General features: G+C 33.1%; 2 protein-coding genes across 4 annotated transcripts; one reads left to right on the top strand and one right to left on the bottom strand.

Moving 5' to 3' along the window:
* The first annotated feature begins 2,862 nt into the window (after positions 1–2,862).
* Positions 2,863–10,898, top strand: LOC107948335 (E3 ubiquitin-protein ligase UPL4). 3 transcript variants are annotated; one of them, XM_016819207.2, is made up of 18 exons: positions 2,863–3,121; positions 3,690–4,395; positions 4,521–4,631; positions 4,709–4,825; positions 4,931–5,089; positions 5,188–5,349; positions 5,612–5,764; positions 5,849–5,970; positions 6,071–7,211; positions 7,358–7,453; positions 7,610–8,854; positions 8,967–9,200; positions 9,302–9,406; positions 9,770–9,850; positions 9,942–10,010; positions 10,119–10,247; positions 10,349–10,432; positions 10,525–10,898. In XM_016819207.2, the coding sequence occupies exons 2-18, from the start codon at positions 3,757–3,759 to the stop codon at positions 10,588–10,590; spliced, it is 4,713 nt and encodes a 1,570-aa protein (XP_016674696.1). In that variant the 5' UTR covers positions 2,863–3,121; positions 3,690–3,756; the 3' UTR covers positions 10,591–10,898. The 3 variants fall into 3 exon arrangements, with proteins under 3 accessions (XP_016674696.1, XP_016738326.2, XP_040967028.1); XM_016882837.2 differs by having other exon boundaries at positions 2,863–3,174; XM_041111094.1 differs by lacking the exon at positions 2,863–3,121 and adding an exon at positions 3,251–3,596.
* Positions 10,899–13,059: 2,161 nt separating this feature from the next.
* On the bottom strand, positions 13,060–16,874 carry LOC107947797 (interactor of constitutive active ROPs 2, chloroplastic). Its single transcript, XM_041111093.1, has 4 exons — positions 16,577–16,874; positions 15,465–15,548; positions 14,970–15,153; positions 13,060–14,809 (listed from the first exon to the last, which is right to left on the bottom strand). Exons 2-4 carry the CDS (start codon positions 15,482–15,484, stop codon positions 13,148–13,150), a joined length of 1,866 nt encoding a protein of 621 aa, XP_040967027.1. The 5' UTR covers positions 15,485–15,548; positions 16,577–16,874; the 3' UTR covers positions 13,060–13,147.
* Positions 16,875–23,625: the final 6,751 nt, after the last annotated feature.

Here is a 23,625-nt window from a genome sequence, read left to right as displayed (position 1 = left end):
TGAGTTGCATCTTCAGCTCCCAATCCATCCTATATAACCACATAATCTTTATTAAATATAAAATAATAGAAAACTACTCAAAACCATACTTTTAATGCTTAAACTCTAAAAACATAAATTATCATCAAAATGACTCGATTTTGCTTAGAAACATGCTAAAATAAGTGCAAAAAGATATAAATAGACATGAAAGTTCATGGTAGATCAACTTTCAAATTATGCTTGAGACAATTCTTGCTAATGTTGGTGAGTTTATTTCTCAAACTTCCAATTATCATTGAATGTCAGATTGCCAGTGTAAGTAAGTATTGTAAAGCCTGGTGTTTATATGTATAAAATGGTTTAGTAGAATTATGAATTAAATGCCTCTAATTAGTGGTTAAACCATATCTTTTGAAAAAAAACTTTGTATATGTATAAGGATAGGATTTTTATATGAATTGACACTTGTACGCATCATTCCATAAGTTATTGATAAATACCCCCCATTACAATTGGCTTTTGGTCAAGAGCCAAATACAATCCATTTTAGAATTTCTTTTAATGTGTAGTATATGTTCAAGTTGCACCACCACAATGCATAAAATGAGTATTCATAGAAAGTTGAGAATATATATTAATTATTAATCCCATTATATAATTAAATGTCTTGAATAAATTGGGTGAAATTCTAAAATAGGTTTATTACTATTTTGATTTGACTTTTTTCCAACATTAAAGTGAGATAAATAACAGTTGGATGAAATAATTACTTGTAATGAATTATTATTATCTTGATCCTCATATAAAGTAATTTGAACTAGAAGTTTAAAAGGATAATTCAATTTATTGCAAGTTAACTATCAGATGTATTTTCTAACATAATGAGAAAACCAAATGATGTCATATACTGAAAATAATAAATCAAGATTGTCATATACTGGAGGTAAGTCTCTAGAGGAGACTAAATACATAACTAATTACTAAAATTCCAAAAAGAAATTAGGTACCTAAAATTGACGGTGGAAATAATGGAAAAAATGTCTGGATCAATTACGTCTATATGAGAAAATATGGATCCGAGAATGAAAAGTTGTTGACAACAGTTTTGCATGCAATCGTATTGTTGAAATAATGACAAAAAAAAGAGGACTTGAATAAATCTGTCGAGAAATATAGACATGAAATAGATTGACCAAGAATAGAAATATGCAGTTCAAGTAGTATAAAATTCATGAGGTTTTTGAACCAATAGTCCAGATTTCTAAACCTATAAAGCCAGTGAGGGTGCGAATGTGTAGCTCTGTGAAAACGAAAAAAGAAAATGAAGATTTTCACTAAGTCTTGGCATTGATTATGAAAGATATAATATTCTTTTGTGGTGAATGCAAAACATTTAGATATCTTATTAGTTTGGCAGCTTATGAAAGATTTGATATGCGTCTAATGGTTGTTCTTACAACCTTTTATATAAATTACTATATAGTAAATATATTAAATCCTTAAAGGATTTAGAATGTTGGAAGCATATAGAAATCCTAGGGAAATTGTTCACTACTTTTGCATAAATATTTATATGAATTAAATTGACTTGAACATATGTGGTAAATTTGACTCAGTGAATAATAGTTGAAGGAAAATTACAAAATGATCTAACATGTGCATGCATAGAGGGATATGATCAAAGTTTGTTATGATTATTGTTGGAATTTTTGGAGAGATTAAAATATATTTCTCCAAAATTATTCCTCACTCATGAACTCTAGAATAATAATGATGCAAACATTTATCAAATTTGTTCAAGTGATCATTTGAAAAGCTAGTATTCAAGATTAAATATATAGGATGAAATATTATGTGATGCTGTCATGAGGGGAATAAATAAGCGACACTCTTTTCCCCTTAACCCAGGTTTTGTCTCATTGATTTTTTTTGTAAGGTTTTTAATGAGGCAACATATTAATGCATATATTTACTCTTTTTCTTCACCGATAATATTTTCCACATATATCTTAGTGAGGTTTTAACGAGGTACTTATCTATCGATGGACATCCAATGAGGAATGTTATAAATATTTTATTATTATAGAAGTGGATGTGATTAGGATAATAAGTTTGATTTATTTTGGGACCCTAATGTCTATTAGAAGTAATTTTGGTATAATGTATACTTCTTATGTTTATAAATATAGACTTTGGAGAAGCATGTTCTCATTATAAATAAATTACACACCTATCTTTTGCTTTCCTATTTCTCTTTATTCTTTTTTGAAATTTCTTTTATTTTTATTCTCTCTATTCTTTTATTTCATAATAAAAATATATTAAAAATTAATTGCTATTTCCTAAAATCACAATTACAAATTACAAATTTACAATTGTGTTTGCTGAATTAAGGAAGGGTGACCTTAAACCAAAAGGCATTGCTGACTTAAAAGACCAAAAAACATCAAAATCTCTCCAACTGCCAAGGCAAAAAATTTTGCATCTTATTATCACAAAGGCAGTAGAAGTATCTACTTTGTATTTAGGGTAATATTATATTTTTTCATTTTTACTGAAAAAACAAATTATTCGATGAAAATATAAATTTGTCTTTCTATTAAAAATTCACTCTATTTATTTTTACTGTTTAAAACTAATCTTTAGATATTAATATGAGAAATACATGACACATTACGTGTCATTATTTGATTATTCTATTAACCACATTAATTTTTAACATTACAAATTGATAAAAATTTTAATTGAAAAGATCAATTTTGTTTTAATCTAATATATAGAAATTAATTTATATATTTTTAAATAAAAAAATCAAATACAATCTATCTCTTACCTTGTTAACTATATAATACTTTTACCGCACAAAGCCACAACTAAGCCAACGATGATAATCTGTATAGCTAGTACTTTTGAAGGTGTACGTTTTTCCATACGGTCGAGTAGCACACGATACTGTAGGAGTCTGTACTAGATATATAATTACGATAACTTATTCGGTAATCCCTGGTTTTCTTCATTATCATCACAATCGTATAAATCAAACATCAGCAATAGGAAGAAGAGCGAAAGAAAAATAAAAGGAAAAAGGGAAGGAAAGATCGTCAATCTTCTATAAGTTGATCGCGTTGATTAAAATTTTGTAGGTCTTCGATTCTTTCGAAAGACCGATTAACCATCAATTCTTCTTTTTAGGTACTTAACAGGAAGAAAAAAATAATTTTTTTTGACGTGATTTGTTTTTTCTCTTTGATGTTTTTAAGCTCATCGATTAGTTGTTTTTCGCTTTTATTTTCTCATTAATTTCTTTGTTTTTTCTATTTTCCTTTTTAAAAAAGAACATTTTTAGTTGTATTAGGTTTGCTTTGAAGAGATATATATTTTTAATTGTTTTGAGGATTGATCGCTTATTAATGGTTTTGACGATTCAGTTGCCCTCTTCAAACTAACCCTATTTTCTTTGTTTTGATTTTCTTTCGTCTTCTAAATACTATGCTTTTATTTATTTGTTTTAAAAAAAATTCCCTTTTTTCCCTTTTGAAGTTCTAAACTGAGCCTTGTTATGATTAAAATTTTGATGGTGATTATATAGATTTTTTTTGGGCTACTGTACAACAGTAATGTTCATATTCTACGATGATATTCTTATTTTCTTCCGTATGAAACTGTTAATTTTCGCTTTGTTTAATGCGATTAATTTTTTTATTCAGGTTGGAGTGAATTGTCTTGGTTTGGAAATTCGTCAGTCCAAAAGAAAGAAAAAGGGAACGAATTCACATGGGAAGTCGAGGGCAGAAACGAACGGAAACAGCCGACGAATTACCAGCAGATAAGCGAGCTTGTAGTTCATTAGATTTTCGACCAAGTTCCTCTAACTGTTCCTCAGTCAGAACTCACCTCAATTTACCAAATTCCACTCCCGATGCTGACATGGAAACTTCCTCCTCCACCTCGGCTTCGAGCCGATCGGATGGTGAACACGAGAAGGAAGACGAATCAGCTTATGGATCATGCGATTCTGACGATGCTGAGCAACAACCACGGCACCACATTTTAAGAGACTATCAGAGAAGAAGATCGTCGAGTGATCATGGAAAATTGAATACTATTTTGTCAAATTTGAACGAAGGAAATGGAGGTTCGGGCCAACTGGCTGCGTTGACTGAACTTTGTGAAGTGTTGTCTTTTTGTAATGAGGATTCGCTTTCGAGTTTGATGGCGGATTCTTTATCACCAGTACTTGTAAATCTTGCGAAGAACGAGAGTAATGCTAATATAATGTTGTTGGCAATTAGGGGTATGACTTATCTATGTGATGTATATCCTAGATCATCTGGTTTCCTTGTTAGACACGATGCAGTTCCTGCTCTTTGTGAAAGATTATTGGCTATTGAATATGTGGATGTAGCTGAGCAGGTATTTTTTTAAGCTTGCTTGTTAGATTATACTGTGATTGAAGTGACTAAGTTTGTTAGGGTAAGAAATTACAGTGTGATTGAAGTAAGAAAACTTGGTTATGCTGAGAAATATTTGTTATGCAGTGTTTGCAAGCATTGGAGAAAATATCTTGCGATCAACCAGTTGCTTGTTTACAAGCTGGTGCAATTATGGCTGTTCTAAATTTTATTGATTTTTTCTCAATTAGTGTGCAGGTAATTCAATTTGCACTCTGTTATTAATTCTGGAATTAGGGTATATTTTGTTTAATTGAGTTTTGATTCTATGCCAGAGAGTTGCACTTGCCACGGTGGTGAACATTTGTAAGAAACTTCCTTTGGAGGGTCCTGCACCTTTTGTTGAAGCGGTTCCCAAATTATGTGATTTACTTCAGCATGAGGACCAACAGGTCTTTAACTATTTGTAGTTTTCCTCCTTTTGATGACCCCTTCAATTTATTTCTTTCTCATAAATTATATTGACCTATTAACTTTTACATTGTTGAAATTCCTAGCTTGTTGAAAGTGTTGCAACTTGCTTGATCAAAATATCTGAGAGAATGTGTCAGTCTTTTGAGCTGATGGAGGAACTCTGTAAGCATGAGCTGATTAATCAAGTCACACTTGTTATGAAATCGAATAGCCGAACTACTATATCCCAGCCAATATACAATGTATGCAAATTTCCTTGATCATGGTCAGAGATTAGCTATATTTTCCACTGCCTTTTAAATGGTGATTTGATTGTTCCATGTTGGTTGGCACTTGGCAGGGCTTGATAGGATTACTTGTCAAGCTTTCTTCGGGTTCATTTGTAGCTTTTAGAAGTCTGTATGAGCTAAATATAAGCAACATACTGAAGGATGTCTTATCTACTTATGACCTCTCACATGGAATATCTCCTCCGGACTTAGTTGATGGCAATTGCAATCAGGTTTGCATCTTAGAGTGGACAACTTCTCTGAATGGTGTTCCATTTTGGTTGATATTGGCTTGGGCGTTTATTTCTGAGTCTACCCTTGTAGTGAATAATAGTAATTACTGTGGTGATGTGCACCAAGGTCATCTCCTATAATGATGCTTTCTTTTTTTGTTGGTTGTCTGGTTCAGAGGCAAATTGAAATGTCTCTATTTAAGTCAACAATAGTTCTTCTAAAAGAAAAGATCCCGGTCACTATTGCTATTGTCTCTGGCAGGTACATGAAGTTCTGAAATTGCTCAATGAGCTGCTTCCCACCTCCACCGGAGATCAAGCTAATCAGGTAGTGTTGGATAAGGAATCATTTTTAGCTGACCATCATGATCTTCTGCAAAGATTTGGAATGGATTTATTTCCCATGCTGGTCCAGGTTAGCTCCCTGATATATAAAGTTGAAGTTTCAGTATTTTGTTCTTTCAGTAGTTTTACAATTCATGTTTCACCAATTGAACAGGTAGTCAATTCTGGTGCAAACATATATGTTTGTTATGGCTGCCTCTCTGTCATCAGCAAGTTAGTTTTTCTGAGCAAACCTGACATGCTTGGTGAATTGCTTAAGACTGCCAACATTCCAAGGTGAATAGGGATATTTTTTCCTATGCTTTTCTTTTTTATAAAATGCATAATGATAAGTCAACAGATCTTGGATATATTTTCATGAATCTATAAATGGCAGTTTCCTGGCTGGAGTGTTTACTCGGAAGGATCACCATTTGCTGATGTTAGCCCTACAGATTGCTGAGATCATCCTCAAAAAGCTTTCTGATGTTTTTTTGAGCTCATTCATAAAGGAGGGTGTTTTTTATGTGATAGACGCACTTCTAATGCCTGAAAAATGCTCGCAATTGATGCTTCCGGTGTTTGGTGGTATCCAACCATCATTTGATTCAAGCCAAAAGTCTTCTGTGAGGGAGTTCCAGAGATGCTTGTGTTATGCATTTGATATGGTGCCATCTTCTTCAGTCTCATCTTGTAAGATTGACAAGGATACTGTTTGCAATCTTGCAAAACATATTAAAACCAATTACTTTGCTCCAGAATTAATTGAATCCGACAAAGGGATGACTGATGTTCTTCAAAATCTCAGAACCTTGTCTGCTGCCTTGAGTAATTTGATAAACATGCCTGTTGATGATGATACTACTGTTCATCATGAAGAGAAGTTCTACAGCATATTACATCAAATTATGCTGAAGCTTAATGGTAGAGAACCTGTTTCTACTTTTGAATTTATTGAAAGTGGAATCGTGAAATCGCTTATGCATTACCTATCTGATGGGCTGCACATGAGAGGGAATGTGGAATTTACTGGCAGTTATGATCATTTGGTTGTTCTGGGGAAGAGATTTGAGGTGTTCACAAAGTTGTTTTTTTCTTATTCAGATATCCTTGTCGAGGACTTGCCTCTCTCTATACTAATACAAAAATTACAGAGTGGATTGTCAACTTTGGAAAATTTCCCTGTTATTCCAAGCCATGGATTCAAGCAGAGAAATTCATTTGCTACTGTCCCAAATGGACGTTGTGTTATGTATCCATGTTTTAGGGTTCGTTTTGCGAGGGCGGAAGGGGAGAACTGCCTATCTGATTGCGCTGAAGATGTTTTGGCTGTTGACCCTTTTTCTTCCTTAGATGCCATTGAAGGATATCTTTGGCCCAAAGTTTTTACTGAAAGAACAGAATATGGGGAATTAGATGCTGAAGAGTTGGAACACAGAGAAGTTCTGCCTAATCTTTTATCATCGAATGCAAACTCTACTCAAGGCGAGAGTTCAGGTTTTATAGACAGCATGTCCATTGACTTGCCAGAGATGCAGGTCACTCCTGTAGTTTGTTGATCTTAAATTAGTAGAGTTGTTTAGTATCATGACCCCCTTTTTTTCCTGTTCTTTCATATCTTTATTGTGCTATTTTTTATAAGTTTTGAGCTATACTCAATTCTTTTAGTTATGCTTTCCTGCAGGAAGATGAAGCTAACTTTTCACAGATTGCATCTGAACAAGTTCATTTCAGAGAATTGAATTCTGGTGAAACAATGTCTTTGGATGAAACCAATATGGTATATATTCCTAGTTTTGTTTAATACTTGTATGTATCATAAGAGCGTGCTTAAATGAATCTTAAATGTCTATATCCAATGGTTTTTTCTTATTGTAAGGGCTGCCTGTTAAAAACGGGTATACTCTCACTGAGTGAAAATTGGATTACTTTACAGGGCTCTGCTGGGAAGGAACAAGAGTTTCCTACAGAGTCAACTAAAAATATGAGAACTCCCTGTTCTGCAGCTGGTGACAATGACATTAAAGATTCCTCAGCTAGACTATTGCTTTATCTAGAAGGACATCAACTAGACCGAACTTTGACGCTATATCAAGTGATTCTTCAACAGCTACTAAATTCAGAGAAAGAATTTATGACATGGGCAAAGTTATGGAGTCGAGTATACACAATAACATACAAAAGAGCTCTAGAATCTAACCAAGATGATCCTCAAGAACATACATATAAAGAACGAAAGTTCTCAGTATCAGATCAAAAGATTGCCTCTATTCAGAATATGGGATTTTTTGCCAGCATGTTTGCTTGCAAACTCACTTCTGATTTGGATAAGTCAAGTCCTATTTATGATATATTGTTTCTGCTTAAACTTTTGGAAGGCATCAACAAATATTCATTTCATCTGATGTCTTGTGAGAGAGTTCGTGCATTTGCTGAAGGTAGGAATGATAACTTGGATAATTTGAAGGTAATGGTTCGTTCAGTGTCTCAAAATGAATTTGTGAGCAGTAGATTGACAGGAAAGCTAGAACAGCAGATGCAGGATGCTTTCACCTTATCCACCGGTGGTATGCCTTCATGGTGTAACGATTTAGTTTCTTCTTGTCCCTTTCTGTTTAGCTTTGAGGCAAGATGCAAGTACTTCCGTTTGGCTGCTTTTGGTCCACGAAGAGGTCAACTCAATGCCATTTCACGTAGTAATTCAGGCGCTTCAAGTGACAGGCAAACTACTTCAGGTGGTTTGCCTCGTAAGAAATTTTTAGTCTCACGTGATCAAATTCTAGATTCTGCAACCAGAATGATGGACCTACATGCTCATCATAAGGGACTTCTTGAGGTGGAGTATAATGAAGAAGTTGGCACTGGTCTCGGTCCAACTTTGGAATTCTATACTCTTGTTAGTCATGAATTTCAGAAATTTGGCCTTGGCATGTGGAGAGGGGATCATTGTTCTTTTATCACTTCAACTACCTTGCCTACAGAATCTGTAATTCTGAGAAACGGTTCTGGGCTTTTCCCTCGTCCATGTTCACCTAAATCTGATGCGAATAATGGAATACAGTTTTCTCAAGTACTAAAAAAATTTGTTCTTTTGGGTCAAATTGTCGCAAAGGCTATTCAAGATGGAAGAGTACTTGATGTTTCCTTCTCCAAAGCCTTCTACAAATTAATTTTGGGGCAGGTACCCTTCTGTCCTTAACTTAATTAATGATTGAACTTCCCATTAAGCATTTAATTAAAAAATTTAACCTTACACTCTAGCAATTAAGATAGGCAACCTTTTGGTTTTGTAGGACCTTAGTTTGTATGATATCCAATCTTTCGATCCTGAGCTTGGTAGGACGCTACTGGAGTTTCAGGCTATTATTGTTAATCAGAAAAGGCATCAGAAATCCATTTGTGTTGAAAACACAGCATTGAAACAGGATTTGTGCTTTCGAAATACCAGGATTGAGGACCTTTTTCTGGACTTTACCCTTCCTGGTTATCCTGATTATGTTCTTTCTTCTGAGTGTAATCTCAAAATGGTGAGTCTCTCTTAAGCATTATGACATTCACTTATCCTGAGATCCATTAATTTAGTTAAAAACTTGAATACTTGATTCACATAAGTTATGCATTTTTCCAGGTAAATTCTGCCAATTTGGAGGAATATCTTGAGCTTATTGTGGATGCTACCATACATAGTGGAATTGCCAGACAAGTTGAAGCTTTCAAGTCTGGATTTAATCAGGTATGTATCATCATGAAATTTTTTCTAAAGAAGTAAGCAAAATGGTAATGCCTTTGTGTTCTACTTTACTGAAATCAACCGTGAGATGTTCAATTTGTTCTATGTGCTGTGTTGTAAACTTCAAGAAAATAATGTTTGAATGATTGTAGAGTAATTCCTTGCACCTTTAATTCATTGAAAATGAAAGGTTCTTCTACGAGTTGGCAATTCAGTTTAGCAGGGCCTAATTTGTTTGTTCATCTATGTGCTCCCAAGTCTGAAATCTCTTGCCTAGTATATATTGCACTTAAGAAATTTCCTTCGGGACTCATTTTGGATTTTATTTTCAAAAATACGCAAGGCTGATTCTGGCTGTCATTCCAGGTTTTTTCAATTAGCCATCTCCATATTTTTACGGAGGCGGAACTAGAGCGTTTACTCTGTGGAGAATGTGATATCTGGGCTGTATGTATATCTATCTCTTGATTAATCAGTCTTTTTGGAGTTAGCAGAGATGGATTAACTTTACTAAATTTTAATGTTGTTTTTCAAGCAGTTCAATGAACTTCTGGAACATATCAAGTTTGATCATGGATATACGGCTAGCAGTCCACCAATCGTTAATGTTAGCCTTGCATTTTCTATTATTTTCCCACTTCCATTTTCTTTTTCCTTTTTAAGTTCTCCTTTTGTCATCTGCTAAACCTTAAGTCACTGTTTCTTTTAATTTCAGCTTCTGGAAATTATACAAGAATTTGAATATTCACAAAGGCGAGCATTTCTGCAGTTTGTGACTGGTGCTCCCCGGCTACCTCCAGGAGGTTTGGCGTCTTTAAATCCAAAATTGACAATTGTTCGCAAGGTCCGTATAATAATTGAACCTTAGTTTCCCAGTTTTTGTACATATATTTTCCCATTGTCATACCATGTATGAATTTCTTTAAATTTTAATGTTTCCTTCAGCATAGTAGCAATTGTGCTGATACGGAGCTGCCCAGTGTTATGACTTGTGCCAATTACCTGAAGTTGCCTCCTTATTCTTCAAAAGTAATCCTTCACACCTTAATTGAATCTTAAATTAAGTTTCTCGTAAAGATAAAGTTAAAAAGAGAAATACGGGTTATCAATATTTTTTGCAGGAGAAGATGAAAGAGAAGCTATTATATGCCATAAGTGAAGGGCAAGGCTCATTCCACCTTTCGTAGCCTTTTTAGAGGTACTATAATCTGTGAATTTGTAATTATTATCTAGGTAGGTCCTTGGTCTGGTTGGTGTACATGAAAACGGGTGTTGAACAGTGATGATTGGGTTAGTTGAGGATTTTGATGGGAGGAAAAAGTTACTATGAAAATAGCTGACTAAATTATTTGGGGTGGGATTTGTAAGTAAAGAATGGGGAATGCACAACTAGTTGTTTTAGGTTTCAAGTTGGGGTTTGGCTGTATATATAGTCAGAGATGGTTGGCTGTTTCTAACTTTGCTATTAATGCTCAAAGATGCTTGGCACTGTCAACATCTGGTCTCTTTTACAATGCTTAAATTTTAAATCTCATTGGCTTTGTTATCATGTAATGAGGTGTTTAAGGCATAAGCACAATCTTCAACTCGGAACATGATGTAAAACACGATATCATGAAAATATGAGTTATATGAACAATATTTGCATAAAAATATGAATTATATGAAATGTATGTGTACCTCATGGTGGCTAAGTGCTACATTTCTTTAAAATGAACTTTTATCTCACCTATTCATGTTGCATGTATGTTCATGAAATGATAATGGCTAAAGGGTCCTTTGAACTTTTCCAAAAGAAGATAATAATAATTATACTTTTTTGCACTCGGCCTTTAAATGTCAAAGTTGCTATCAATTAAGTCCTTTGACTCTTAAGTTAAAATAGTAATGGGAGGTTGTGTTTACCGAGTGATACGATAGGATGGTGCTAGGTGGTGAAATGTAGTATCTAATATTTTAGAAGATATTTTAAAACATTAAAAATCATAAAAATATACAAAATCATAAAAATATAAAAATTATACACAAATATTAGAACATTACAACGATTATAAAAATATAAGAAGTGCAAAAAAATTATTATAAATAACACATTATGTAAAATCTTTTATCCTGCAATGCACTATCTTAGTGTATAAGTTAGTTATGGTTTTAAAACGTGCAACATCTAACTTTTAGATGATTAGAAGGTTTTAGAATTAGTTTAATGTCATTTAAAAATGGTTCGAAGTTTATTAAAAGTGTTTTCAGAACTTAAATCGAGTATTGAAAGGTGCGAAGAAGTATATTATTGTAGATCTTGGGATTCTGTCATACTTGTTGTGATACTATAGAGGTTTAATATCAATATCATATCCTCTAGAATTAAAAATTGACTTGAAAATTACTTGTTTAACATCTAAAAGCTTAATAACAAAACTTGAACAAAAAAAACAAGTTTAAAACATAAAAAAATAACTATTGAAACACCTCCAAATGCTTCAACCCTACTCTAAAGACATCATGAAAAACAAATTTCAAGCAAAGCATTAGCTGAGGAAATGACACCATGAATGCCAACTAATTAGAACTTCAAAATAATAAGCTCAAACATAACCACTATCCTTTGACATACCGACTTAATACTAAACTACACAAAATACTTAGTAGCAATTGAAATTAGCATGATTATACATATTGAAATTCTAAATACATGTCACAAGTTACAAATTGCACTGACTTCCATACTTTTAATAATTTTGTTGATGGTATGATGATTTTAAGTTGAGATAACTTCAAGAATCTAAAAGTGAGAATTTACGCACAAAAATAATAATATGTAAGCATAAAATACTTAAACTTAAATTGTAAATATTATACTTACCTTACTTGAAAGGACATTCAAACACATGGCTCAATAAGCTTACATGTTAGCTTAATAGCAAAAAGATAAGATGAAAACATAAAAATCCACATGAATGTGATGACATACAAGCATACTTCAACATTTACAATAAGTGTTAAAAAATTCTCTTTTTAACTTTAATATACACATAGTTCATGTCTTTGCAACATTTAATTACCATTTCACAATTATGTATTCCATAACCATATATTTATTTCATTAATTATTTCTCGCCCATCTTTATATTAATGCCCAATGTAATATTAGGGCTTATTTCTAGTCTTTAGGTACAAAGGTGAGATTTTTATATTTAGAGAGTGATAGAGTGTGAATCACTTGTCGTATTTGTAATTAAATATAGTGAAATTACTTACTGAGTTAAACTCCGCAAACGTAGTAAAATCGAACTATGTAAACAAATTTTGATGTTATTTCTATTTTGTTTGCATTGTTTTTCGCAATGTTAAGCCGTAATAACCATTGCGGTCTAGCACTTTAAGTAAGTAACAAAAATTTAAATATTTTCCATCATAATTTACATCAGAGGTTGAATATTCATGTCGAAATTGTGACATTTTCAACATTGAGATTTTTAGATGTTACAACTGCATCTACCTAAGAAAAATTGCGTTCACAAAATTTGCAAGTAACGGTACTCCCTTTTAACTAATTTCAATCACTGAGATAATTAATGAGCATTCAGAAATGAACTCAAAATTATGAGGGATTAGAAGAAACCTTGAAAATTTGCATAAGAATGACTCAATTGGAATAACAAATTTAAGATAAATTTTGCATAAATTGAAAACATATAGAAAACCACGAAACATTTAGAGCAGAAATATATGCAACATTTTCAGCTACTTTTGGCCTTTCTTCCATAACACACCTATCTTTTTCAACATGTTGCCATTTTTCTTCTTTGGTGAGTCATCATCCATGTCTTCCGAGTTGGGTGAACCCGTTACAGGGTTATGGTTACCGTCAAAAGGTATGGACCTGTCCATATGTTTTCCGTAGTTCCCAGTAGAAAGCATGGCAGTGGCTGCCTCAGCTGCTTTTCTCCATTGATCTGACTGAACCTTTATTCTCCTTAACTCAGCCTCCATTTCATTGTTTGCTGCTTGTGCTGCACCAAGTTGTTCGGTCACCTGAGCTGCTCTTTTTCTACTTTTTTCGGCTTCCTCGGTTAAATTGTCGTGTTTCAGTAGAGCCTCTTGCTCTGCTGCCCTTGCTGCTTCTAACAAGGCAGCAGATTCATCACTAAGTTTATTACTATCCATTTCCATCTTCATAATCTCCATTTTGAGCTTCTCGTTTTGCATGGTTACGCTCTTCAACTCGGTTTCTTTGGCTGTCAAATTTGCATTCAATTCCGTCAAATCGGCCTCTAACTTTTTCTTCAACTTCATTGAAAGTTCCAGCTCTCCTTCATCGAACTGTTTTTTCTCGGTCTTCAAATTCAGCTCCTCGTTTTGAGCCAAAATACTCTGCAGTTCAGTCTCCTTATCCATTAAGTTTGCTCTCAATTCTTCAACATCAGCTTTCATTTTATTTAATTCGGTTTCCAGTTCCATCTCCCTCTGACATGACTGCGTTCGTATGCATTCCACTTGTTCGTAAGCGCTTCTAATTTGCAATGTGCTCCGAATATATTCTTCTTGATACCTTACCTCGGATGCATCCAATGCTGATTTCAATTGACCCACTTCAAGTTTCGCAAAATTAAGCTCCGTTTTGAGCTTCTCTATATCCTCATTTTCTCCATTCTTCTGCGACAGTTCATCATCATTGCGATCCTTCAATGTTTTGCTGCTATTACCAACGAGTTCTGCCTGTAGCTTGCTCACAAGTTCCTCCAGAGACTTAACTCTAGCCTGTGACTGTTCTAACTCCGATGACAATTTGTTGTAAGCTTCGGTCCTTTTGGTGGCATCGAATCGCAGTACTTCCACGGTTTTATTTGCTGCTTCCAGTTGCATTTCTGTTTCGCTAACAACTTCAACGGCCTGGGCTTCAGATTCTCTGCAGTTATTGATCTCAGACTTAAGTGTTTCAACCAAGGCAAGAGTTTCAGTCAGTTCAATCCTCAAGTTCTGAATTTCAGCATATGCGGATTCAGCATGTTTAGTTTGAATGGCTTCTGATTCATATGCCTTTTCCAGCTGAGCTTTAAGCTTCTGGATTTCATTCAAAGCAGAAGCCAAGGCAGCAGAATCCATCGAGTGCTTCTTCTGGACAGCCTCGAGTTCTGACTGCCATGCTCTATCTCGTTCTTGTGAGATCTTACGGAGTTCTTGAACCCGACCATCCTCAGAGACAGAAATTTCCAGCAACTGCTGTTCGGATTCTTCAAGCTTGGCTGACATTTCTGATAGCTGCTTTTTAGCCTCCTCAGCATCTTGCATGGCTTGCCTCTTCCATGACTCGGAAGCAGTCAGTTGGTCCTTGGTCTTTCTTAGATCATCCTGAAGTTGACAGAGTTGCGCTTCCAGTTCGGTCACTCGGCTTCCACGCTTTTTCTAGAGCTCACACCAAACATTTGGACATTTTGTCAGTGCGAGTAATCAAGTGGAGAAGTAAAAATAGACAACTATCCGGTAATAACGGAAAACAATTTGCAGATTTCATTACGGTAAGCATCATCCTAGTCTTAACCATTCATAAGTGACCAAAGAATACCTCAGATACCGGGCTTCTCAATGCTTTACGCTCAGTAACCTTCGGACTTCTATCTTTGGGTGTCTTACTTGCAGGATTTGGGGATGAGACCGTGTCAGCATCAGATCCTGATATCTTCATTTGATGAGAAGTTCGAGGTGTAGCAGAAGAGTTTCTCTGAGGCACTTCTAGGGGGCTTGTTTTACTGCCAAAAACAATGAAAATACAATTAAAAAAAACATCAATGAAGCTTCTAGTCGATGACTACTATTACATCATACAAGAGGTTCTTTCAGGAGGTTGTAACTACTTTTACAACTTTCTATATAACCAATCATAATGCAGGGCGGATAGATAGCTTACTAACAACTTCATAGCTAAGCAGTCACCCACCTTAAAGAAGTTAATGTTGCAACCATTTTTTCAAGCACAAGCTAAACAACTAAAAACTGCCCTACTTCAAAGGGGGTGAAAAAGGGGTTTAACAATATACCGAGCAACTAATGAGGATCTTACCTTGCTTTTGGGGTCTGCATGATTTATATATCCCCTTGAACTGGTAAAAGGGCCTTGCTTCAAACCCGACTTGACCCACACAAGCTGCAAAGAAATCATGGATTGAGAAGCTACATTGGGTAGATTCTGATATTATAGATGTAGAGGTTGTGCAAGCTGGAATGTATATCAAGCCTTAACCAACAAACAATCAAATACAATTCCTTCGAAGAAACTCCACAGAAACTAATTCCACTACTACCAACCAGAACCAAAATGACCTAATTTAAAATGAAAGGAAAAATAAAGTTGCCATATGTGGATTCGAGCGCGCTGAGGTGTATTATCATGAGTTAAGGAGGGGTTATGGATAGTTCTAGGCATTGTCTAAAAAAGAGCAAATATGATGAGATTATTTTAAAAAAAAAAACCATCTTTTCACTCTGTCTCTCTAGTGAAAGATATGCTACACAACACATTATTGAAACCAACGATCAAAAAAGAAGAACCCACATTATTGAAACCACAAAGGACCAGCTAGAAATGAACGAAGTAAATTAATAATCCATGAGGGACTGCTTGTACTCAGTTTGGAATTAAAATTTGTTTATTTACATTACTTATTGGACCAAAAAACTGAAACATTATGCTCTTAATGAAAATATGTGGCAGTGGGGTGTACTCAACCAATCCAATAAAACTACTTTTTCCTATATTTCCATTTTCTCCTGCAAATTTAAGACCAAAAAGCTCTATAACTCCATGAAAATCTCGTTTATCTTCCCCAAATTTTGCTTGATAACTTTGAAAATAAAACATGGAAGAAAGAATTAAATGAACAATGCTTAATGAAGGAGTAGATGAACTTGAAGAAGACATAGTTTCAAGGATATATAAAAAAGGCAAGCAGGGAAAAAGGGTCTGAAGAGCAAGAGAGATAGATATAATTGTTAACATAAAGCAAAACCTACTCACTTTTAAACACATTTAGAAACAATCTTTTCTGATGAAGGAACTAAAGGAACATGAACACCACTAGAAATTTACATTGCTGAAAAATGAAATATAACCTGAAACATACATGTTTAACAGAAAGGATAAGGAGAAAACAGAGCTGGATTTTTAGTTTTTACCTGAAGGATGGATGGTAGTCCTTGAGATAGCTAGCTTCAGTTAATATTTTCAGGAAAAAGAACAAATGTAAAAGGCTTGGAAATAATGAACCCTGGAAAACCCAAAACCAAACAGGGTTGGTTAAGTTAAAGCTTCTCTTGGAGCTGAGGTTCTTTTTCTTCTCTATCAATGCTCACTGCTCAGGTTCCCTAAGGCCGAGTCTCTCTTTCTTATATTTTCTTCTTTTTTTGAGAAGCTCGCTTTCTTTTATATATTTTCTTACTTTTGTTTGTTTTACTGTTTTTGTTGAATGTCAGTTAAGGGAAAGAGGAAGCAAAAGCTATTGGCTTATAGGGACGTTTACCTATACAGGAGATTGTGATTGATTAAAGCACCACGCTCCTTTTTCACGCGCTGTTTGACGCTCCTCTCCTCACTCAACTGCTGCTACGTTATGATTGGTGCTGTTGAGGCTCCCGAATCCCAACCCAAGGTTAACAGTATCTGCATACTCAGTTTCTTTCTAGATTTGAATCTGTGAATAAATTTGAGTTAAATTAAAAAAAATTAAATTTAAATTCAGATCATATTTGAGGTGATAAATACTATTGATTATCAAGTTATTATATGGGTTAACACATATATTTAAAATTACATATATTTAAAAAATATTCAAAGTAAAATAATAAAAACTAAGATATTTGAATTGAATATGATAAATTTGAATAATTAATTAAATAAAAATTATTATTTTAGAAATTTTTTAAAATTTTAAATTTTTTAATTTTAAATATATATTTTGAATTTTTTATAAATATTTTAAATTTAATTTAATTTAATTTTTTGTAATTTTGTTGAGATAGAAACTAATTTGCTTATTTTTAAAGTTGATAATAACTAAAAGGATATTTATACCAATCTGTTATTTGAATTATTTGAAGTGTGAAATCGAATTATTCGAACTGACTCGAATAATTTAAATAACTCGATTCAATAAACTCAAAATATGAAATTTTTTTCGATATTTTCAATTAACTCCCGTGTTCGAATATGCCTTCTTTTTTGTTTTAACTCTAGAATTAATCAATTGATGTTTGTCGTAAATTGTAATCAAAGCATATAAAAACAGAGTTGATTCATCCATAAGAAACTGGCATCTCTATCTTGCTCCCAAAGTACAAACAAACCACAATAGTCAAATATAATTAAGTAGTAATTTTTAGCTATGACTTTACTTCAATCTTCATTTAATTTAAAAACATTGGAGTTGTTAGTATGGTTTATGCAATCAAAAATTGCCTTGAAATATATAACTTTCTTTTTGTTTTAGGTCAATTTTGATATTTTCAACTCAAGTAAAGTATCCTTCCATTCATGATTGTATGTATTAGAATATGGATCATATCTCCATTACCACTAATTGAGATTTCTTCCAATTGTATTCCTAAATTCATACGAGTCTTTCTGAAATGTGGAATATATATCGGTGCAACTAATTGTCGGATAAAAGAGGTTAGTTCAGAAATTTGATTCTCAAGAAAAAAAAAAAAGTTTTTTTGTTTCATTCGCTCTACTTGGAAACTCCTATTTGAATTCCAAATATTGTCAATATGCAATCATGATCGAATGCTAAGGATAATGAAAAGAAATAAAATTATTAATATCAGTCCCTAGCAATAGGCAAAATTTGTAGGATTGTTCAAAAATCAATTTCTATTCAAAAATAAACTTATAGAAAACAATAGTGAATAAAGTCGAATCTATAAAGACCAATGATAATTTTATTTCCTAAATAAAAATAAACAAAATAAAGATGATAGGGAATTTTTAAAAAAATAGAAAATAGAAAAACTTAATTTAAACTTAGCAAAGAAAGCAATAATTAAAAGTTGTGAGAAAATCAATAAGACGAAGCTCTAGTCAAATATAAAATTTTCATTTGATTCATGAGTTTGATCGTCAATGCATAGATGATAAACTAATTATAGTTGTCAATGCATAGATGACACAGGTTGTAACACCCCTTACCCGTATTCAAGGCCGAAACAGAGTACGAGGCATTACCAGACTTAACAATACACATAGATGAAAACCGGGCCATAAAATTTCATTTAATTCAAAACTTTGCGAACACATGCATAACAAACAAAGTTAATATATCATTACATCAAAACATAGGACATGGCACGATTAATTAAACTTATAAACCATAATGGATAAGGACCACATCTCATGATCATATACGATAATTCAATGCAGACTGATACGTATAGTCAAAATCATAATAAAAATACATATCACAAACCAGCTTCCTATACATGCCACTCACTTGATATTTCTAATATTTGAATTAATTCTCCCAAAAATGATAGTTTGATAGTGTGATTTTGCCTCCGACGATCTCCAACCTTGAGCCGACCTGCCAATACTAAAGAAATGGAGAGGATGGGCAAGCTTTACGCTTAGTAAGTTCATATGAAAATAATAAGCAATTACTACCACGCTTTTCAAGATAAAACACTATAATTGTACAATTACACATGTTCAGGTTAAGCTGTGTTATCGAGTTACAGTTACTAAATCATTCATATCTGAAGCTAAAAAACTCCAAATTTAGTTTCGTTAATTTTCCTTGAAACTAGATTCATATATATTTCTTCCATAAAATTTCCAGAATTTTTGGTTTAGCCAATTAGTACAGTTTATTCATTAAATTTTCCTCTATTTTGCTGTCTAACAGTTCTAACCTCTCTTCACTAAAAAATATTTATCTCATATTTCGGGACTCGGATGATGTTGCCGTCCATTCCTCCTGAAATTAGACTCATTCAAGATTCTATTCATGTAAATTATAATTCATAATTTTTTTTTACAATTTTTAACAATTTTTCCAAGTCAGAACAGGGGATCTCTAATTCATTCTGACACTGTCTCACAAAAATTATAATATCACATAATATATAACTCTTTTGCTCCCCCTGTTTCTTTTATATGAAAATAGACTCATTAATATTTAATTACATAATTTTTTGAAATTTAATTCAACTTACACAATTTTTGGTGAATTTTCAAAGTCACGCAACTACTGCTGTCCAACACTGTTTTACTACTAAAATTCACTCTTACATAATTTCACTTAATCCATTTTGTCTTATCGAAGTTCACCAAAATATCGTGCACATTGCTCAAAATTTTCATAAACATATACCTGCACTTATTCATCATGTAATCATGTTCACATGTATTTTTACTTAATCGATTTTCTCGTTGAACTCTTCGGAATAATAACTGATACTCAGTTGCCTGCACATACTTTCACACTTGTAGACAAGGTTATCTGGTACGCATAGTAGCCTGCACATAGTACTACACATGCGACCAATTATCCGGTACACGTAGTAGCCTGCACTTAGTACTACACACGTGACCTAACCATCTGATACACGCAGTAGACTGCACTTAGTACTACACACGTGATCGAAGTTATTGGGTACGCATAGTAGCCTGCACTTAGTACTACACATGCGACCTCACAATAGATCATTCGTATTGTTTTTATTCCGAAGGCTCAACCGAGAAATTCCTCACTTTCCAACATGTTACAAATTTATTCATAGTCTTTTTTTTTCAATTTTGAATTTACAACAAATAGTCAATCTATAGGTAGCCACATTACATATGATAGCAAAATATAATAAAATAAAAAGAATCGATAAATTATTTACGTACAAACTTGTCGAAATCTCATCAGGTACAACCGTGCAGCAATTCATACAACCCAGGTAATAGTAATTTAACACTCAATTCATGTAACAAAAATTTTCCATTCAATTTCACATGACACAACAAGCATTACATTTTTTTTTCCATATCATACATACCATCCATCAACTTCTCTTAAACATATTAAATCATACAATTTATGCCATATCAATAGAGAATTACAATTCATGCATGGTATTGCATTATTATTAACACACGAACATACCTCAATCTAGAAACGGCAATTTACCATTTTAGTCCATAACCTTGTATTTTCCCGATTTAAGCCCGAATCTCTATTTCCTTCATCTATAATATCTAATTTAGCCTAATAATCTCTATTTCCTTCATCTATAATATCTAATTTAGACTAATAATTAGTCACACTATTCATACGGGTCCAAAAATCATATTTTTACAAATTTTCATTTTGACCCCTAAACTTTTGCATATTTGCACTTTTGCCCCAAGGTTCGGAAATTAAACTTCATCCTATTTTCTTATGTTTTATGACATGCTGATAATTTTTCCCTTCTATGGAAACATCAAATTCTCACTCTAACATGTACTTATGACTATTAGGTATTTTTACCGATTAAGCCCTTTTTTTCGTTTTCACTTAAAACCGAGTAGCACAAGTTGTCTAACATAATTTAAAACCTCATATTCTATCATAAAACACCAAAATAAAAAAATTTCAACTATGGGTATTTTTCCAATTATGAACCCTAGGTTGAATTATTGCTAGCATAACCTAAATCGAGCTACCGGGATTTCAAAAACATAAAAATCATTAAAAACGGGACTTGAAATCACTTACAATCAAGGCTTAAAAGTGTTGAAACCCTAGCTATGGTGGAGAGCAAAGTTCAGCAGCAACTTATGGAGAAGATGATCATTTTTTGTTATTTTTCCCTTTTTATTTCATTTAATATCAAAATGAAAATACCCTTCCTTACTAAACTTTCAAAAATTCCATCCATGTCCAAAATTTTGTCCATAAACTTAGAAATTGGTAAAATTCTATTTAAAACCTCCTAATTAATATTTCAAAGCAATTTCATACTAGAAACTTCTAGAATGCAAGTTTTGCAACTTATTCAATTTAGTCTCTAACTTCAAATTAAGCACTTTATGCATAGAATTTCTTTACGAAAGTTTCACACAATCATGCAATCATATCATAGACCTATAAATAATTATAAAATAATTATTTCTATCTCGGATTTATGGTCACAAAACCACTATTCCGAATAGGCCCTAATTTGGGATATTACAACTCTCCCCCCTTTAGGGATTTTCGTCCCCGAAAATCTTACCGGAAAAGTGGTCTTCACTTAGATTCCTCAATTTCATATTCGGTGCTAAAGAACTTTCACTTAGGCAGTGCCTCCAATATATCTCTTTAATTTATCATATATTCTGAAAGCTTACGGACTCATCTATCAATTGTTCTTAAATTTTCAACCCTTCTCAGTTTCCCTTGTCATCTTGACATAAAACCAGATCTCAATTTGGTTAATGGAGACTAGAATTCCAAGAAATCCAAAAATCAAAGGGAACTGCACTCTTCCGAAATAATCATACAGATTTTCATCATCAATAAATCACAATCCAATAATATTTGAATCAAATTACAGTACACATCATTACTCTCTGAATGAATAGGCAAATTTTCACTGTGAGCTTTATACAATTCTTTCTGTATAAGCCTTGGAATAATAATACCATGAATCAAATCCAATCTAAAATTCAACATCAGAAGTCGATCCTCACTGTACTCTTTTAGTTTACTACTAACTATCACATTTTCCTTTTTCCGTTACGGAAATAATTCTGATATAGCCTCGAAAATAATCCTTTCTCATTTTCATCCTAATATCAATACTGGCAGAGATAACTCTGGTAGATCCTAATGCTCGGCTTTAACCCCATTAACAACTCAGATTTTCCATGGCATCGAATGCTCTAAACTGTTACATTACCTTATTGTCTTGAATCACATTACAATTCATACAGATTGAACACTCGAGTCGATCTTAATCACCAGTGAATGGCATTTCAAGTAATCCTTTCTTCTAGTTACAAAACAATTCATCATGCCATCCTTTACTATTCATTCCTTACGTTAATCAAAACCTTCTCAATTGCATTAGCTCAAATAACCAAAATATCTCAATTGAAGACATTAACTATAATTAACTTATTTGAGAGAAGTAATCCACCATACCGATTGAAACTTGCACTTTTATCACTTATGCCTTTACTGTTGTCAAACCTTACACGAAAATTAGAAAAATCCCAATACTGAAATCAACACCTTACCCAAATCAAATCAGAAGTATAGTCATACTTGACATGATTATCACGAGCTGAAGAATACACTCCGAACATGAGTCATAATTGACAAATTACGGAATAAAGATAACAAGAAAACCGAATAAAGAAATCCAAGATAGAAAAACCCAGAGTAAAGAAATCCAGAATAAAGAAACCAAATATACGATACTATGCCGGAAAATTGAAAACCAAACTCATTGGAAAATATAGAAGATCCCGATAATTCCTCAGAGAAAAGAAATCCAGTAGAAAACATCATTTAATCTCACTGGAATCAAATGCAACAAGAACAATGTATCTTCCTATATATACACATCAAATAGAGCATCAAGTAGAAGAAACAGAATCATAGTATCATACATATTCTCTCATCAATTTTTATCAGGCAGAATATAATAGAATGCCCGAAGGAATAGTATAACAAGAATTTCTTCAAAAGATCAACAACCATAGAAATATTTCTGGGAACGGATAAACACATAGAACATCTTAGAAGAAACTGCTAAAATCTGTCCAGCCGTAACTGTCACACTCAGATATTACTCATTTCAGATATTATTTCCCCAACTATTCCTGTTATCACAAATTTCATATTACTTTTCACTAAAGAAGACTAGTTCTGAATAAATTTTGATTTGCATTTTTCTCGACCTTGTACCTTAGTAATTCGATTTATCAAAATAAATTTCTTCTCTAACTGGAACAGTGCATAACTCTAATAATCCTTATGCCAATCTGATACTTTTCTAGCTTTGACTTTACTTATCAACTCATTCTTCAATCTCTAATCATATTTATAATTATTCTAGCACTGAACTCTTTGGTTTCTCAACCGGAAACTTATTCAGTACAAATCTCATGAAATTCCATTATAAAACACCACTTTGGTAAGGGGAAGGGTCGTAGAGCCTCTGACTCAACTCTCATATACATATACATGTAACACAGTTTTCATCATAGCAATCAT

This window comes from Gossypium hirsutum, chromosome A04, assembly GCF_007990345.1.
Source record: "Gossypium hirsutum isolate 1008001.06 chromosome A04, Gossypium_hirsutum_v2.1, whole genome shotgun sequence".
Lineage (NCBI taxonomy): Eukaryota > Viridiplantae > Streptophyta > Magnoliopsida > Malvales > Malvaceae > Gossypium > Gossypium hirsutum.
Note: the sequence above shows the minus strand (reverse complement) of the source record. Positions and strands in the feature narration are given on the sequence as shown.